Here is a 21,078-nt window from a genome sequence, read left to right as displayed (position 1 = left end):
ATTAGATGTCACTGGGAGGGTTGCAGTGTGGAAAATGGGCAATGGCTCTCGCAGTTTGTCTGTCCCAGGAAAACATACTCTACACTCCCCCTTCTGTGTTGGATTGAGGCTGGCTGCAGTAAGCCAAGGTCCTTGTCAAATTCTAATTTGGGGGGTTATAAAAAGAAAATTATTAGGACTTCCAAAGTGGTAAAAAAAGTGAATAAAATAACATAATTTAGTGACAATTTTTATTTTGACTTGAGGATTTCAGTCTAGACCCACTATGACATTTGCCAAAAACAATTGGCAGCTGAAATGCTGAAAAGTATAGGACAGTTAGGGACATGAAGTACTGTACTCTGCATATCCAAAGCTTCAGAACACAGGAACGAGAAACAAAATTCTGTATGTAATTCATATTAAATTTTATAAGGTTGCAAAAGGTGTATGTTTTGAGAAATATCAGTGTTTCTTTTCACTCTGGCCTTATAAAGGAACATGATGGATTTTACCACTCCCTTAAGGCAGAGGTTAAGATAAATGTCAATCAGAAATGTGCTCCACAGGCTACTTGTCATCATCCATTTTGGGGCAGATTACTCCTTTTTTAAGCTGCTCAAGGCAGGTCATAAACTATTAAAACATTCACTGCTCTTTAGCTACTGTATCTTGCAATGTTGCAAAGCATAATGTCTATCTTATACAACAAGCTCTGAAAGTTTTCATCAAAACTAAGTCAAAGCATGTGAAACAGTTATGCTTTCTCATTAAAGAAGGAGAGATTTTAGTGGTTCAACACTTAAAAAAACATTTTAAGAATCCCTCAATTATTCCATGGTATGTGCATTCATTGTATTGTCCTCTCAAAAGCTTTATAACAGCATTGCGTAATTGCTAGTTTTCAAACAATTTTTTCTTCACCTTTTGGACAAATTGCTTTTTCTTTCATTTGACACTAAACATACATTTAATCAGGAATTTGGGAAACAGGCTCAGACGTGCTTGAAATTTGTTTATGTTTTGAATTACACAGAAGGTATTCTGCTCATTAAAAACTGTGTGAAGCATTGTCAAAAAAAAACTCAGAGCTGACCAGTGTGTGAAAACAGTGCATCACTTTTTATATCGCACCACTTTCTCATTTGCTTCAGCCTTGTCAGCTTCATCACAAAATTATTCTGACAGTCACTCGACGGTGAGCTTTCTCTTCCATCAATATTCAAGCAACGGAAAGTTTTCCCACTTTTTTGGCACACTTGCAGTAAATAAATAATGAAAGAAAGTAAGCACTTTAGTGTTTCTATCTCACTGAGTGTCTCTGAACTTTGGCACCATTGGCTGCTTTGGCCTAGTGTTTCTTTAACTGCTGCAAGACAGACAGACGGCTCTCACTTACAGTATACCGTATATCATTTTTAATTCGTTCAGAGGATGGTAGAGTATTTCACATTTTTGCTTTCATAAAATCACAATAACTCCACTATCAGCTGATGTAATGTATTTTGTATACATGTTTAACATTTTATTTTAACTAGAGCATTGTGTAGATTGCCTAACATAGTTGCTATATTTGTAATGATTCCATCTAAGTACTCCTTTGTAAATCACATGCCATTGCTCAAGTTCTAGCTTTGACTAATGTAATTTGATTATGCTTTCTATTATTCGAATTGATAATTTATCACTTATTAGCATTTATCAAATCATGTAAGCAAGCAATAAATAAAAGTGTGGTGGATCTTTAAGCTGTGACTAGTGGAAATGTTGTACCTTGTTTAAAAATCTAGCTTGTGCATCCAAGACTCCAGATTGTGCTCAGAATTCCTTTCACTTCACGTAGATGTGCCTTCTACAGCTTGTTTCACATGCTATAAGTGCAGAGATAAAGCAAAACAACTTGTACTAGTCGCCTACTAGTGTCTCAGCAAGGTCATGTGCTTGAAATCTTTCTATTGTGGTCACAGGAAATGAATAAGGACGGCTATTAGTGATGATTCCTGTGATATTAAAATGTTCTCATAATAGTTTGTGAATTATAAAATGTCCCTTATAATTGTTTAGTGATATTCCATGGTTAAAGCACTCTTAAACCTAATAAAGCACAATACCAATAGAATAAAAGCATAGCATGGAGAATTGTGGTAAGACACATTTTATGGACAACCATGGCAAAACAAACGGATGACAGAATTATAGTAAAACCATGGAAAAATAAGACATCTAAATGTACACATTTACTGTACTGAATTTCCGAAAGGTATGGCATGGGCACTGTTTGGGCACTGTAGAAATTCAAATTATCCCAATCAAGCCTACAAAAATAAAATCTTGTGACCACTTAATGTACTGTAATAAGATTAGGGTGAATCAAAGAAGGGGGTAGATTTGCAGAAAGGTAGCTATAAAGTGAAATAAAATCAAAGAATAAAAAGCTTCATCAATGCATAATCTGAATAGGGCTAAGCTTTGCTCTTTCACAGAATGTTATTATTACTATGAAATTAAGAGGGCAACACAGTTGTGCGGTGGTTAGCATTGCCAGCAGGTTGTATTCTGGGGCGTTATCTCTGTAGAGTTTGTTTGTTCTTCCGGTGTTTGCGTGGATTTCCTCTGGGTGCTCTGATTTCCTCCCACAGTCCAAAGATACGCTGGTACAGTAGTTTAATTGGCTTATAAAAATTACATTGCTGTGAGTGTGTGCGTATTTACGTCTAAGCATGCCTGGAGATGGACTGGTGTCCCATCCAGGGTGTATCCTGCCTTGCGCACAATGATTCCTGCAACAGGCAGCAGGCAACCGTGATCCTGAATTGGATAAGCAGTATTACAATTGCTGTGATGTGATCAAACTATGTTTTGGACTCATTCAAAACTTTGACTCGCACAGCAAACACAAATACCAAATTCCAGTTATTAGGGATTACCAACCTGAAGGGCGGGTCATAATTTTAATTTAATCAGGGTTTAGCACAAAGGATAGGCTGTTGCGGTGAAAAATGATCCTTATATATGAATATACAGTAACAGCAATAGCAAATGTGAAACTCTGGAACAGGGTTATTCACTCAGTGTCCTGGAGAGCTGCAGTCTAACAGGTTTTATATGTACAGTAATTTCCAGTATAGTTCCCAATGAGTGAAGACCTGCAAACAGTGGTCATAATGACCAGTTACGTGAACAACTGATTTAAAACAAGTCATTAAGATTTGAGAGTGGAAGGAAAACCAGAAGACAAGGTGGCCCTCCACGATGGCGAGTGATTATCAGTGTCCTAGAACACAGTCCATTCAAGAATCTATGGCCTGTATGCAAAGGCAGCCCTGCATTTAAATTTTCATGCCACAGTGGAAAACTGACGCCAGTCTACTGAGACGCACTGAACCTTTCTCACCAGTGACGGATATTGATACTGATTCCTGATCGCAATTTAAGTTTATTCTGAGGACTGCAAAAGTCACCTTTCTTAATAACAACCCACACAGAGCACAGCCTAAATTGGGAGCTCAATGAGGCAAACTGCCCTCTCTGAGTATTTATCATCCTGTAAGCTAGTAAATCTTTCCACAGATTTACACAGTTTTGAGAAGGCAATATCCAGAGCAGAGCAAGGAGCACATATGATTTTTTGTTGCCTTGTCATCTCAACATCTACTTTTGCTAAAACGCTCACTTTGAACACCAGACACAAGAAATCTCCTCCCTTTTCTGATCAGCAAGTTGAAAACTGGAGCAAAATTCACTTTCTATACACATATGATGGCATGATTGCAGTCTGAGCAGGAAAAACCTGACACATTTCACCTTACCACCTCCTGAGCTGTAAGTGTCATGATACCATAGTGAATGAATTTAAAAAAACATTCACTGCCAGGGAGTTTGCTGTAGTACCTGTTTGGTAAAATAAGTTATTGAGCATTGGATGAAGACAACAGAAAGGCAATTTGCTGGAGATCATCATGAGTGTTTAATTTTACACGTGGGAATAAAAATGTCCATTGTTCATTAACATCAAATACTTTTCTAGATTTTTTCCTTCTTTTTTATTTAACACATAAAAGCATCACAACAACAATATACAAATTTTCAGTAATCTTTAAACCAAAACACATTTATACATGCAACAACAGGGTTTAAGACAATGAGTAACTTATTAAATAATTTATTTGGAATGTGTACTTTAGCTTCACTTCAACACATTAATGCAGGTCACGTTTATCTCTGCAGTGGGAAGAAACACAGAATCCTTTATTTTCAGGATAAATTGTCAGATATTTATACCATACTGTACCATTAGAGAAAGCTAAAATTGTAATACTTTCATGTAAATCGAATTCCTTTACTGGTATTTCTACCTACCTTTCAGACAGTTTCTAACCTGTTGTATGAAAAAAGATGGAATAGACCCACCAGTTACACCAGATGTCTGTCATCTGATAATTAAATTCATTTAACCATCTAAGTGAATTATAACATTGTTTTTCTGAACGTGATTCTTTGTTCCACACATGCCTGTTGAATTTATACAGTATTTTTGTTCAGTGTCATAGGAATATGTAGACAGAAAAAATAAAGGATCTCTCACTGCCGCACTGTATGTCTTGTGCTGAGAAAGGGAATAATTATGATCTTTCTACATAAGTGCAACTCATCACACAAGACAATGTGCCCTGTTCTGCTACACGCGGAGTAACTCAAGAAATAAACTGGACCACTTCAGTTGCCTTCTTTCTGTGTATCAATTATGAAACAGCTCATTAAATAAAGAAGACCTGCTCTCAAGATTCTATAAAGGCAAGGGCCACATACATGTATGGTATGAAAAAACCAGAAAACTCAATGAATTAAATTAGAGTAAATATATAGGGAGGAAATTAATCAACTCAAAAATTATTGCTCTGAATCTAAAAGCGCAGTGTGTTGTAATAAGATGCTAATCCTTGTGGCCTGTTTTTTTTTATTTATTTTGTCATGATTGTCTTTTGAGTCCATTACGTAAGAGTGACTGTTTCTCTGCACAGTCAGAACACTGAAACACATTCATTGACACCAAAGTATACATGATACTGTCCAAAGGTACATTATTACACGGAAAAGGAAATTACAGAGTTAAACCACCACCAAAATGTTTTTTTTTTCTTATATTTCTTCTCCAAAAGATGGACTGGGGTCTACAACCCCAGACAAGTGCTTTCAGCGCCAAGCCAGCATGTTACCTCACATCAGACTGCCGGTATTTTGTGATAGCTGGGAATCTAGAAGAACCACCTGAAGGCTTCGCCGCCAGTGACAGGAGTCCGCTGCAGAATGAGGAAACAGCAGCAACGGCAAAGACAGAGAGAGACAGAAGACAACACAAGGTTAGTGATAACAGAGCAGAAGCAGGTCTCAACACTTTAAAGTATTTGCCGGTTGTTCTATATAATTGTATTTGTTAAAGAAATCCCAGAATGACAAGACACTGGGCGTTACACCCTGAACTGCAAACTGCACTCACTGGATTAACAAGGCAAAAGCCACGTACAGTATTCTTAACATTTTCAGTCCTTGATGGCTATAGAATTTCCCAAACTGATTGCACCATAGCCAGCCTGCTTTTTCTTGGCGGATATTAGTAGTATCTGATAGTAGCGTTCCTAAAAAGACAAGAAAATGCGTGTCGACACCTATTATTTTATTTACAAGTATTATGTTTAAATGAAAATATTCGGAGGGCTCCTATTTTTTAATCATTTTGAATAAAGCATTTCAATCAGTGTGTTCATACTTAACCTAGTTCACTATGTTTAGTTTAGTACAAAAACTGTTTTTGTTGCAAAAATTGTCTCTAAGAAATAGCTACAAAGATACTTAAGTGTGTGAATCCAGAGGGAAATGCATAACATTTACAGTTTACTCCTCACATATAGGCCATAGAATCCAGGAACACATATTTAATGATCTTCTGATTATGTTATTTTAATTGGCATTGTACTTATAGTATTTTAGACACAATCCTCAAAACACCTTGAGCTAAAAAATCTAAGTCTAAATTTAAGTACAGTGGTTAATACAGAGTATAGCATGTCTTTTTGATATGAAGGCAAACCAGGTCTAAAGGTGGAAAGGAAGTCTGAACAATGATTTAGGAGTTACAATATTAAAAAGCAAAGCCCCTCCAACCCCCCCAAGATCAGAATCTTTTATTGGATGATAGGAAAATAATCTAAATCAAAAGATAAGATAAATACATGTATTCCATCACCAATTATCCAAAACAGCTCTCAGTATGCAAACTGCATTGAGGGGCCTTGATGGACTACTTTTTTATTGATGAGACAAATTAATGTTCAGGCAATGGGTTAAAGGTGTTAGGATATAGAGCTAAACTGTGCAGTTTATACCCTGCAAAGGTGCTTTAAAATTGGCAATTTAGAAAAATGACTGCATTTACCTCTGGAATCCAAAGGTACTGTAAATGGCAAATGAAATTTTCCAAATCTTGAAAGGTATTGATGAACTCAACCCAACGTATGTCTTAAACTTCAACCAGCAGTGAAACATAGCTCAGAGAACACATATGGGAAAAAAAGCAGTGTATGACAGAGAGGAGAGGGCTCGTCCTTACACAAAGGATTGTGGGAGCCCAGAAGAAGTGGTTCCCTATGTTGCTGAAGCTGATGCCCTGCAATCCTGGCCATATGAGATCCTTCATTAGCAACAAGCAGCCCAATTAACAAGAAAGGCCAAAAGGCCTTTTCTCATTTGTAACTCTTCAAATCCGCTTAGAAGACATTCCTAATTCACTAACAAATTAAATGAACTGGAACTCTTTAGTGTTGAACTGAGGCGACTACTTGGGAGACATTATAATTTATATACTAGAAAGCTATTGATAAAGTCATACCAGTTAACCTTTTCAGGATTAATAGTGAGGCAAAGATACAAAGGGATACAAAGGCAAAATGGAAAACTAAAAGGAAGTATATTTACTGTAGGACTGAAAACATGAGACATTGAATTAGACAAAGAGTGGAGAAGAAAACTACTGGACCTGGCTGTGAAAGCTATTTTCCTGGGATCTTTCAAGGAACTTCAAAAACATTCATGGATCACTAAGAATACTGTATTACAGACTCAATGATAAGACTTGGGCTTAATGGCCACTTCTCTTTGTAATCTTTCCTATGCTACATCTGTAGAATTCGTACAACAATAAAAAATACATTAAGGAATGAAAACAGATGCTTTTTTTCGGCATTCTTATGGTCTACTTCCAAAAGGCAAAGTGTAATCAATGAACAAAATTTCTAGAATCTCTGACTTTGTTTCGAATGTACTCAATATTTACTGTAAGTAGCAACAGCAACAGCAGAAGCATTAACAATAGCCATACCCCTATCATTCTCAAAACCATAACAAATAAAAAACGGTATGAAAATTAGATACTATATTGATGATAAGGAAGATTGAATTATTGATCTACACAAGCATTATCCATATTAGCTTCCTCCAAATACAGTATTTCTAGCAGTTCTCATTATAAAGATGTTTGTAGCCTTGAGTCTACTCAATACTATGAATAACTTTGCCCCTGAAGATGTTACCATATGGTAAAAACCTTGCTCATGGATACTTAAGAGTTAAATACAACAGCTTATGTTACCTTTCATTACCAAGATAAATCAAATCCTTCATTTTATGTTTAACTAAGGCTTTCAAATATTGACTTGAAGGAGATCAACAAACTTATACCTAGACCTAGATATGAAAATCAAATGAAAAACAATAGACATACAGTAATTAACTGCATGACCTTAGAAAGGCTTTATAACCTTTTTGTGTAGGAGAACATGCACCTTGTTACCACATAGATTGGTACGGGATTTTCAGTCAAAATATTACAGAAATCTTTCCGGACTCAATTTTCTTTTGAAAAAAGATTGTACATTCTCTAGATGTCTGGAAAAAATCACAATGGCTATAAATGAAAAAAAAAGAGTTAACATACTCTGTCAATATCTACCCATTTCAACCTGAAATGTGTCCTGTATACAAATATAGGTAGGTGTGTCCTCTGCACGCACAGAGCAGTGACTCACCATGCCATTAACACCATCTCCAAGTGCTCTTGAAAACAGAGCAGAAGGAAAAACCTGCATGTTTTACAGAAATATTTTATGAGGTGTCTTGATAAAGATTGAAACAAAAAAATGAGCTTATTAAGAGACAAAGTCTCCACTCACATTTCTGTGCTTTTAATAAGGATAAATGTGTGTACAGAAATACAGCTATTAAAAACGTACTCAAATGTTAAATTCTGACCCCCTCTCCTTTATAACATTTCTATTGTTCTTACTTGCTTAGGTTCACAGTAATTCAGATACAAATATAAATACAAATAATAGCCTGAAAGACTAGAATAGATATACTGTATAGCACTTATTTTCTTTCATTAAAAAAGAAGTTACATTATACCTATGATATATAGTAGTGTAATACAATATGTGTCTTTTCTATTCAAATTTTCGAATGTGAAAAAGCCTCAGGAATAAAGAAGATCTCATTTAACTACTGTACAGTATATCACTGGAAAGTACGGTGAGGTGTTACAACAGTTAAAATGATTATAATAAACCATACAGTACTAAATTTGTATTTTGTGTACATACCAATATTGGTCGTTTCTAGGACACTGTAACTTGTCTTAGAAGGTTTTTAGTACTAGATTTGTAATACTTCAAATACTGTACTTTTGGCTACAGATTTTAGATTATTTCAACCTCCTGCTAGGAAGCCAAATGTGCTATACTTCTGCTAAAAGGAAATTTCCCATTACATGTTTGTAGACATTGCTTTCATATGAACTGTAGGCAAACTAGTTGTGAGCCTTTCTAGACCATAGGTCTGTATTACCTCCACCATTTAAAGAATGTGCTTAGAATTGCACATTTGACTCTGACTGCACATAATTTCTCTATGATATGCACCTGATATGGGAGGAAGCTTCAGAGAGAAAAGAAGTCTCATGTATGGCTTCAGTGTGAGATTTCAAACACTTCCAATTTAGTTCTTTGCAAGGAAAATCTCAATATTCTGCTTGTTATCCAGAGTCACTACGCTTCTGTCTTCAAAAGTCCCTTACACCTAATCAGATTCCCTTTTAACCACCTCAGCAGTTCCTAAAAGCTCTTCCTACCTCTCTGTGAAGCTAACAAATGGTGAAATGGGTAAAAAGTTAAACTATAGAGAATAGAGTTTGTATTCATGCTATGGAAAAAAATACAGACTCCAGTTCAGTCAATCATTATTTAGGCAGCAAACCTGCATCAGCCAGTTAAAACTTGGATGATGGATTAGAGCCCATTCATTCTCTTTCAGAAGCTTCCCTTAGAGGAATTGTAGAAACTGTTGTTATACTGGGTGTGACAGTCAGTGATACTGGTCAACATAGCTGGAATCTTTTCGGCTTGTCCTCTAGTGTAAGGAAGAGGCTGTGAAAAAGAGTTCTTTTTTTAATGTGGCTAGGTGCTTTTATTTCTATAAAATCGTTTTTGCAAATGTGTGATTATTTTACACAGTCCATCAACACACACTACCTGCTCTGTCTTGGAAATCCTAACTAAAATGTTTAATCAATATCAAAGTAAGGGGTGGATGGCTTATCCATTTTCCACGAGTAATTTCTTAAGATTTCTTACCTTCAGGGTCTATAGATGGCTGTGGCAGTCATTACTTCTATTATCAGGTCTCTATCTTGGTTTCTTATTCTAAGGTACCTTTGTCTCAACAAACATACAGAAAATGTGCCTACCACATACTTAAATGTCTTTAAAGGCACATGAGTGTGCCTTGTAAATTTAGATGACCATCTCATCTGAGTGGTCCCATAGTCTCCTAGGAGTTGTAGTTCTTCACATCCTTGATGAACCAAGAAAAACTACAATTCTCCCAGGAAATATTATAATAAAAGGCAGTGTCTACAGACTCATTAAGGGACACTTCCTTTTAGCAGAATCATAGTATGTTTTGCTTGCACCCAGGATTTGCTGTAGGTTGAATTCCCCGGCCAGAAGGTTCAAACATAATACTAAAAACCTTCTAATACAATGTCCACTAGCTCTGGAATCTATTACTATGGATTACTATGGACACAAAATACAAATTCAGAACAGTATAGTTCAATATAATTAAAGTTACACCTCACCATACTTAGATGTTAGCATTAATTCTGAGCCTTCTTCGAGTGAGTGTCACTTTTGCAGCTCATACACTGATGCAGTTCCATATTCAAACTTCTATATAAAGGGCAGATATTCTCTACATTTGGGACTCAAACATATCCCATTTCCCAGTGTTGTCCCAGAGTGATAATTCCATCACATGACATTAACCTTTCGGCTTATACACTGTATTTTATTGCAGATTCCTACGAGAGTTCATAGGACTTCTTACATAACAGTCCTAATGGCATGTCTGTATTTCTGTTGTAAGAATTGTGGTGTAAGGTACAGTATGTGGTGTACCTCTAACCTAGCTCTGAATACATTTTTGTAGCTGCTGCTGCTGTTAAGAAAAAGGTGCTTGCTTAAGTAGAGGTCAGGTAAACTGCATGTTCACTGTTGGGGTTGCGGTTATTGAGTTCTGCTGTTCAGCCATGAATCATCATTCCATAGAAATACTGATAGAACTACATTCATGATCTGCAAAAAGACAAAGTGGGTGTTTTCTTTAGCTAATCAGGAAAAACCTGACCAGTTCAAGACATGGAATGTCAAGAATTCTTAATGCTATGAACAGAGGCACCTGCCTGTTTGCTGCAAATTATCTCCAAACTTAATGATTTATAACATAACTAGTTCATAAATATCATGACACTCTGAGAGTTCGTTTAAAAAAACTTGATATATAAATGCAAAATAAGAGATAATCTAAAAATACAGCACAATGTATGTAAAACACAAGAAATTAAGAAACACAAAGCAAGTAGAAAAAGTGAAACAGATACCATACATTTCACCATAATTATGTTAGACCTGTTTTACCAAGTAAATACAAACAAAACACCCTTGAACAACAATAATTTCACAGTTGTGAAGTACAGGTCTTTTGTGGCAGTTCCAAACCTGTGCTCAGTGCCAAATGACATTTTTGTGAATGATCTAAATTAAGCAGATGAGATATTATGTTTATTCACATTGAGCGTTCTTTATTATAATACATAATCTGGAAATCAAATATATAATGTATATATATATAGTAAATTGTTACTCAAGTGACAATTATGTAATGCTCAAAAATATCACCACAAAAATAATAAGACCAGTTTGAAACTTTGGTAACAAAAGAATTTTGGAAATTGTCAGCTGGCAGACTTTATCATACCTGACAAATAACTGTATTGAAAGCTATCATATTAACTGTGAAAACTTACAGGTGTCAAACACTGACTGATCCTTCTGTTTTGATGATTATGACTAGTGTAGTTAATTTCTGTGGATCAGTAAGAGAAAGAATGCACTGTCAGTTTGATTTTTACATGTCCTGGGTTAGTCCTGATCTAGTTATATTATTTGAATACGATAATATAAAAAGGTTCAGTTGGTAATACAACATTACCAAGCAACAACAAAATATTAAAATGAAAATACTAAATTAAAGTTAAATACTGAAAATATGCAAGCAGCTTCAACATATTTAAAAACAAATTTACAGTATTTAGTGTTTTTCGTTAAACTTGTCTTAAAGCGTAATATCAAAAAAGGAAAATCAAAGCATTTGTAAGACCTAAGGAAAGAAAGTTTAGATGCTTTGGGCTAAACACCACTGTGTCAAGCACATGTTTCTAAAACAAAGGAAATATATTCTTTACCATAGAAAAATAGTTATGTGCACTTCTAGGATAGATATCTTTATTCAAATTCCACTAAACTTGCCCAGAACAGGAATGTATCAAATTAGAGGAAAAGCCATTAAAATTCATTTTGAGGTTGAGGAATGTACACACCAATTTTTTTTTTAATCTTCAATGATTTTTTTTATTGAGGCGATATCAAGATTTGTTACTGTATCATTTCAGTTCACCTTTGATTCAGAACTGTCATCAAACTGTGGCTCTGCGAAATAAGATATCACCTTCATTTTTCTAGGTTTGTAAATTGGTTAAAAATACAAATGATGACTATTGTACTGTATATCATTTGTAATTTTTCCACAATAAACAACATAAGACAGAGGAAAATATGAGAGAAAGGGACATTAATATCTATATGCTACATACAATATTAACTATAGATATTGTATATTGTACAATATACAGTGCACATATATAGAAACATAGTATACTCCGATTTATATATGCTTCATTTATTTTGTTATAGCATGATACCAATTTCTTTTTGTAGATTTACTAAGACACCAACAGCACACTATGGTGACCAAACAAAATCTCTCAAGAAACAAAGAACATACCACTGAGCATCCCATGTGTACAATTAATCGGCTATGAAACAGAACTGTATTCCAAGAAACATTAAGAGTAAAACTTACAATTTCACTTACAATTAAGAAACAACATAGGAAAAAAACAGGAAATCAGACTTATTTTTAGACATATTTTTCCCTTAGTTGTGTAAAGCACTGACATAGGTTATGGGACAGAAAATAGTATTTCAAAAATAAAACTTTTCCAAACACTCTCCCATCCCATCATCAGCTGTACACCTCTGAGTGACTTCCAACCAGCACCGGACCAGTAGCAGCCAGCCTATGCATCTGAGCACTTTGCAATAGAGAGCTCTATATAAATAATGGTAAGATAAACCAAGATCTAGAAAAGGGTATGTGGGGACGTTTATCACAGCACCAACATTTTTTCAGCTTCAGCCAGAAAGATTTGTTTTTGCTGCTCCAAGAGATTAAGACTGTAGCCACGATTTAGAAAAGGTACTACGTAAGAACAAGGAATTTCCTTGTTAGAACAGAGGATAAAGAAATGGAAACCAGTTTCTGGACATTAACCACTTTCAGCAGCATGTAAGTTTTTAAATAATTGCCTGTAGCACTACAAGATAGAAGGTACACAAGGGAATAGGGACAGTTTCATATACTGCAGCAACATTTGCGAGGGATCAAGTACATTCCATTAAGAAAACTGAATAATTAAATCTTTTGAGGAAGCTGAATTTATATTGTCCCAAATACTGAAGTTGTGCCTCTAAACAGGAATGAATAGATGCTAAATATTTTTTTTATTGAAACCACTATCAGAAACACAAAATAGAAAAAAAAAACAGTTCCTTTGTTTTGCTATTGAAATCCAGCAGATTATGCAGATATGTAGAAAACCTCATCCACTAGTGGACACCATAAATACCTATTTGCAGATCAAAACAGAGATGTATTGTACAGTAAGTAAAAATCAGCAGAAGAACCCGGCAGCTTGTATTGGGATTGCAAGTTGTGAAGATGATCCTCAAAAATATCTGTGAGAACGTGAATCTCCCTATTTCTCTCAATCTCTCAATCTCTCTTGTTTTGGAGAAGCAAAATTGTCTTCATGGGAGTTCATGATGATAAAAAATAGGGCTATGGGAGTACCATGTGTTATGAGCTTTTGTGAATGTTTCTATTGAATGCCGAGCAATAATTAAACACATGAATGCAGGAATAAGATGCAATCTAAAGTGTAAGGAGAACGATATCATTAATGAAATCTTGAACTATATTTGGAGATGAGACTTTATAAAGGGGATGCCAAGATACAGAGGTCGTCAGAATTAAGAAGCAAACACAGCGTGATTGCAAAGCAAATAACTGCATAACCTTCACACTGCAGCACAGAGAGTTTATTTACTGCTGCATCCCTTTCGATATAAATTTAAAAATGTAGTATGCAATTCTGTATCTACCCCCAATACCCGAAACGATGACAAAGGTGGATCACAGAACTACAAAAATAAAACAGAGCACATTTATTTTTCCTAAGCTAATGTGAAGAATTGTGAAAATGTCTCCATCTGTTCAAATGGCATCTATTGTATATACTTTAAATTTTATTAAAGTTGTTTATTGTGACCACATGTAAAGTGAGAATAAATAGTACTACAATGGCATCTGAAGTGTTGTACTTGTGGCACATGTGAGGGGTTTTCTCCAATACAAAATTTAACAGTAGTAATGAAGACTTGGTCCATTTATTTTATACCCCGATAAATTAGTAAAAGTATCAAAAAAAGATGCAAAAGCAGATGATTTGGAGACTTTACATATAACTATATTTCATTAGCACATAGTGACAGCCAATGTTGAGCACTGTGAACAGTAGGGTTAGAAATAGTAGATTACAAACAGCTTGAACTAGTGGTTTCAAAGATAGGTTGAACAACGGAGGTGATTGTAGAGATTCCTGAAGAATAACTGAAAAGAAGACCTGACTGTTAAAACCTTTGTGGAACTTATTTATTAATATGGTTAAAACAGATATTAAATACAATTTTACCCATATTAATAAAACTTGATGTCTGATATGTTTAATAATGCATTATTTACACGTTCCAAAATATTTTTAAGTTAATATAACTGACCATAGATATTACCACACAGCCAGTCGAAAACCTTTTGGTGTGCAAAGGAAGAATTTAAAGGAAATGCAAAGGTTATAAAACTCAAGGCATACTTTAATAAAGCCTATCTGATCAGCCATATAAGCCTCCGGTTGGCGCAATATTACAAATATTACCTTAATACACAGCTTGGTATCAGAGAGATAGGGCAATAGCTCTCAAAGTGCAGCATCTTTATTTTTTTAATAATAGCGATACAATGACTGTATTAACATCCCTCTAAAAATGACATTTATGTATAGCAGTACAAACAGTACTGTATACATGGTTTCAAGCAGAAAAGCACATAAATGGAGCCAAGAAGTCAGACAGAATCCAGAAGGAATGCCTTCAGTGCCAGGAGATTTGCCCAGTGCCCTGAATTGCTTGCTTTAACTTCTGGATATACGTTTTGTTAGAACATCTGCTTCTACAGGATAAAGCGGTGGCTCTGTGGCTCTGTGGCTAAGGATCTGCGCCTGTGACTGGAAGGTTGCTGGTTCAAATCCCGCGGCTGGCAGAGGAATCCTATTCCGTTGGGCCCCTGAGCAAGGCCCTTAACCCTAACTGCTCCAGGGGCGCTGTAAAATGGCAGACCCTGCGCTCTGACCCCAGGCTTCTCTCCCTGTCCGTGTGTCTGTGTCTCCATGGAGGAAAAAAAGCTGGGGTATGCGAAAAGATGAATTCCTAATGCAAGAAATTGTATAGGGCTAATAAAGAAACATTATTATTATCAAGACTAGGGTAAATACAGATATTATAGAAACCTCATACAGTTATCCTGATCAATTCGAACAGATAATTATGGCAAAACGTAGAGTTTATCTGCCTGGGAATCCTGTAACATTCTACTGGCAGGAATATCTGCAAAGTACTCTTTGCTGTAGGGTTTCAAAGATAGTATATGGTTGAATTGATTATCATTGAAGTAATAAGTATGCCTAGATCTGTGTACAAGAAACTTGGCATGATGTCTAAGCAGCAAATTAAATTAATTTCTAACAAGGTTTGTTTCCAATGTAGTCACATCAGAAAAAGTGAGTGATTAGCATTGCTGTAGAAAATCCTGCTTTCTCTCCTCTAGTAGGGATTGAGCTAGGAAAGTGAAGCAATCTGGTTTAAACGTCACAGGGGAATAATCCAAAACAAAAGCAATTTTACCTGCAAAATTCATTTTCTGCTTTGTCTCCCTCCATCTTTTGCAACCCTCTGACCCCAATACAAAAAGTTATTTGGAATAAAATTAAAGCAACCTTTGATTTGCTCCTTACATAACAAGTAATTAAGTGATCGTCACTTGATTGACAGGAAGACAAACAAAGGAAAACAAAGAAGACTCTGGTGTTTGCTTTGAATACCAATGACCTCCCCTAAATCTCTGATTGGTTAGTTGTCAGACTGACAGCTAGATTCACCAACCACAGCAGCAAAATTCACTCAAGTTTTTTTTTTTCTGTTTATCATTTGGATTTACCAAAAATTGCTTCACAGCTTTTCAGTGGGTTTTTTCATATTTTGCCTTTCTGCAAGTTTGAGCTTTTGTGATATTATATTTTTACTGTCAAAATGGCAAATTAGCAGCTTGTGATAATCTTTTTTCTATTCTTCAGGAAAGTTGCCTTTTAAAAATGATTACATTGCTAGATTGGGATTTAAAGTGCACTGTTATGAAGGAGATTTTGTCTTGTTTCTTATGTTATATAGTTTGTGCTGCTGTGTTTTGATTTTGTCACTAAACGCTGATGAAAACACCTGTGTTGTTAATTTTGAAGTCAGCTCTGGGTCATTTGCTCATTTAAAGAAAATAATTCACTGGTGAAAACAAATTAATGGTTGGATTAAGAGTTTACTGGAGATCACTTGCATGTGCTACACTTTGTTAAATGTTTAAAAAATATATGGCTTATGATAACGTACAGTGTGATGTAAAAGTATATTTCACTGTTTGTTGAGCCAGACTGATACGTTAAATGAGGACTAATTAACAAAATGTTGAGAACAGATTCTACGCAGAACCCCAAAAAGAAGAAAAATGGCAGCTAAAGAGATGGTTCTGAGGAGAAACAGGAGTCCAGTGCTCTTGGGAGGCTGTGGGTGGAAGCTTGAAAGGTTGAAAGGGGGGAAGAGCTGACACTGCAAAAGCTTTACCCCCCATAGTCATCTCAGTCAGGGCCAATATTAGCGAGGGCACTGGGCCATCGGGCTGTGAACTAGGTGTCCAGGCCCAGAGCACACAGATACTGTGCTCTCACACCCAGGGGCGAAAAGGGGGACAGGGGAAAAGGAAGAAATTGAGCAGTGGAGGTAGGTGGGACCAGAGGTGTGGTACTGTAGGATGAATGCTTGGACACAAGGAAGGGATGACAACATCAGAAAAACTAGGAGACGAGAGCAGACATCATGGCGGGTATGAGAGACTAGTTGTTTTCTGTGGAAACATTGAGTGTGAAGAGCTGCTAAGTCGTGGTGGGGGGAGAAAACTACTTTCATCTTGGCTTGGAGGAGGTGAAGAGTGGACAGGAAGACTGACAAGCACGAGTCAGAGTCGGAGTTGGAGTGGGAAATCGAGCAAAGAGTGTGGGACAGGTGCAGAAACTGCAAAGGATAAAAGGGTATGGTCTAGCAATGCCAAATGAGAGATGTCTCCCCTCTGATGAGAAGGAAACGCCAAATCCAAGAAAAGATGCACACAAAGATTGTTTACCACCTGGGACATCAGATCGCTATGTGCAAAAGCATGATAATATGACCTCCTCCGAAATTTCTGTTTAAAAACCCCATGTAGTAAAAATGTAGATAGAAAATACCAAAATTATGATCAAAACAAATTACATCTTTATTCTTGCTTTTTAAAAAACATGCCCAAAAATAACAAATATAAAACAAGAACACCCATATCCCAAACAGCTAGATTCTATATGTGTAAAACAGAATTAAGAACTTGCCTTGTAAAACCACCTTATGCAACTACAATTGAGTCTTAACAAGGGAATAGGGCACAAAAAATATAAAGGGAGTCTTAATCAGAAGCACAGTCACAGCACTGGAATGCTGCAGTTTATAATTATATCCTTGAAAAATAAATGTTTTGGTATTCCATTTAATAGAACAAGTTCCTAAGATCTCATGAATTCTTCTACTTCTTTGTGCCAACAGACATTGTCCACCGGGATAGAAGGCTCTGAGCACCGACGGTACAATGGAAAGGACTTGATGTCAGTCTGTCACTGATTTTCACACTGCTGAAAATGCCTGTCTCTCTGGGATGGTTTTGGTCTACAGTCCGGGTTAAAACGCAGCATGGATTCTTCAGCTGAGTAAACTAGGTAGTTTGCCTATTTATGAAAAAAACAACCCATCATAGGGAAGAAGACTGCAGTTTAGCAGATTCTGGGAGCGCTTTCCACTTCCCAGTCACTGTGACAATGTTGGATAGCACACAGGGACAGATTTATTTAAGAATCCAGATGTTCCAAGAATCTGATTGGATTGTCTCATTCCTTCCCCTTTGAAAACCCACTCCGTAATCTTTATCATTTTTGCAGCAGAAGCAATCCTCCACTTTGAGCACCTTCTATTCTTTACCCGTTCATTTTATGAATATTAATTAATTTTTTCTGTTCCCTTGGTGCTCTTACAACCAAGTCCATTTTTAAAATTCACGAACGGCTGAAATTTGGGCATTCAGGTCTGCACCTATTGCATCGATCCATTTGCAATCCTGCCACAATCTCAGGTCTAATAAACAATGTCTCCAGTGACTGCACGAGCAGGGACGTGAATATGGGTATTTCGAGAAAGTCGAACTAATTTCGTTTCTTTTTAATTGGAGAAGAGGTGGGCAAAGATTCTGTCTTTTGTCAAATACTTGACATTTTGGATGGCACACCAAAGCAAAAATGATAAAAAAAGACAAGGAGACAACAAAAACAAATGTGGAGCAGGTAATAAGAGTTCTAACTCAAGTAAAGACAAAAATACACTTCAATACTTGTATACTAACATGTGAATTAACAAGGCCAATATTCAATTATCTAAGATGTTTTGTAACATTTTCTTCTGCAGCACATCAAAGCTAAGCTCGCATTAATTTAAAGAAATGGTTTCAATGTTTACCATACCTACTTCCATTGCAGGTATCTTTCCCTTTTAAAGTTGTGTTTAGAAAAACTGAAGGAATTCTAAATTATATTTTTTAAATTTATTCTGGGTTTGGAATTTGTGTTGGGATGTGTAGAGAGAGGGGTGACATTTCTACAGTGTAAAATGAAAATACATAGACATTTGCATATACTGTATTTTTGACACGAGACCTACACTAGTATTCAATAAACAATGTCTTGAAGAAATTGTGACCATGAGGCAGGTAGTATATTGCTCTGCTGACTCAAAGTCCAGCATTAATCTATTGGCTGTCAGAGGCCAAGTCACAGCCTCCCCTTCAAACAGTTCCTTACAGCCAGTTGTGCATGTCCCAGAGCAAACTATGGGGTTATTCAAGAGAAAAAAAATTATGAAGATGACATTTCCATAAACACAGGAATGTCAACATTATAAGCTTCTGACCAAAATTATGATTACACACAAAATGTTAAACTCACCATTTATAGTTGAAAAACACTTCCACTACCCCATCCTAATGATACTATTCCCATATTAATAGCAAGATACAAATACTGTAATTACTTGTAAATAACTCATGTTATTTACTTACCCCTTTGAACATAAGTGACTGCAATTATGCTTATCTACATATTAGAATATGTGGTTTTCTGTTTTTTGTACACATATGTTCTTGTTTTAATACCATCTGTATGTTGCCATAATCAAGGAAAATAATCATCCAAACACACAACACAACCCTTCATTTTTTTTCCTTGTCAAGGACTTCAAATTCACATTCTAAATAGGCATCGGAATAAAAATTACCTTTTGAAAAAATGGCGCAATGTGCTGACTGTAGGAAGGGGCACCTAATGGTTCAGAATATACTGGATACTCAGAACGTGGAACAACCTAACAGAGAAGACCTTCAATTCCTCATGAGAGAAGGATGAATAACAGTCTGGGGACTGTAGTGATGTGTTCGAGAATGCTCATTATAACGCATGGCCCATACATTACTGTGACATACCTATTATTTATTAACGTATGGACTGGGAATCCAGCCACTTTCCACAGTCTGCAGTTTTGGAGGCAATTCTGACAGCCTTCAGAATAAAGCACACTACAGCAAGTAGACTATTCTAAATGATTTTTATCCACTGAAACAAGCTTGCTATTTCCTTACATGCTGACTTCTCGCAGTACAAAATTACTGGTCAATTTAGTTTGTCTGCCTAAAGCAAAAAAAAGAAATAAAAATGCCCATTAACGAACTTCAGGATTCTTTACAACACTTCATAATTCAACTCTTAACCCTCCCTCGCACGTATACAAAGATAGATCTCTTGAGCGTTCAAAAACAGCTGAGCATTTTGAAAAAGGGAATCTAACTAATTAAGATCCAACAAAAAAAAAACACTGGGATTCTTTTGAATTCAAACAAGAATGGAATCTTACTATTGCATGACAAAAAAGAGGAAATCAGGACACAAAGCAAGAGCAAGAAAAGTTTAATGGGAGCAGTCAGCCTCAAGTGTTGTGTTATGCACTAGCTGTAATTTTTTCCTCTAAGAATATTGAGTTGGTATTGAACTCAGTCTGAAAGGTATAGCAATCCATCAAGAGGACCATGACTGGGAGATCTCATCGTATCCAATATTCTATTTTGCAGGCCGTATTCTCCAGCAAACACATGTATGACAAAAAATAATATGGCGCTAACACCATTAGCAGTATGGTGATCTAATAATTCTCTTTAGAATGGTGAACATGAAGACCTGCTGTATACTGGAGAGAAGTGCTAATATCTGCTAATCCAAGTATCATGAGCAAGGAAAAGACTCGTGCACTGCGCATTTTCACTATAATGTCTTTAAACAAAGACTGGTACAAATAGCAAATTAGCAATGTTTAATGTTTATTAAAAATGATTTTAGTTGTTGAAAACGTGCTTAATTCAGTGATTATTTTCTAAGCAAAGTGTTGGGGCCTTCCTGTCACAAGCTGCTGTCCGCTGCTTAGCAAATGTACATCAGACACAAGGTAGTGTCAGCCAGACCACTAGACGTTTGAAAATATGAACACAAATCCAGGTTCCTGGCTTTAACTGCACTCTCAGGTGTATTTTTGGGTGGAGGAAAATCAACTAATTTACAGCCTACCTACAGAATGAGACTGCCAACAGTCGGGAAATATTGGTTCATATCTGAATTGTCCATAAATCTAACAGAACCCCACATATTTCTGGGTTTCCTTCATTGCCTGTCTTACACATGTATGATTTCAAGGGATATATTTCCAAAGGAGATACATTGCAGCTCTGCAATGTTTTTAGGGAGCAAGTCCAGTCTGTGAGTTTAGGGACTCCCCATTTTCAATATCACATCTGGTCTGCAAAAAATGGGTTCAAGAT

The 21,078-nt window shown here is 36.1% G+C and overlaps 1 protein-coding gene across 2 annotated transcripts in view; it reads right to left on the bottom strand.

The window, feature by feature from the left end:
- Positions 1-3,922: 3,922 nt before the first annotated feature.
- The window catches only part of cxxc4 (CXXC finger 4), a 40,204-nt gene continuing 23,048 nt past the window's right edge, over positions 3,923-21,078 (bottom strand). For both annotated transcript variants that reach the window (XM_088625252.1, XM_088625241.1), the window contains exon 4: positions 3,923-5,279. In XM_088625252.1, coding sequence (XP_088481378.1) covers positions 5,235-5,279 — 45 coding nt within the window. In that variant the 3' untranslated portion in view covers positions 3,923-5,234. The remainder of the gene's footprint in view (positions 5,280-21,078) is intronic.

Source organism: Lepisosteus platostomus, chromosome 1 (genome assembly GCF_059453375.1).
Source record: "Lepisosteus platostomus isolate fLepPlt1 chromosome 1, fLepPlt1.hap1, whole genome shotgun sequence".
NCBI classification, from domain to species: domain Eukaryota; kingdom Metazoa; phylum Chordata; class Actinopteri; order Semionotiformes; family Lepisosteidae; genus Lepisosteus; species Lepisosteus platostomus.
Note: the sequence above shows the minus strand (reverse complement) of the source record. Positions and strands in the feature narration are given on the sequence as shown.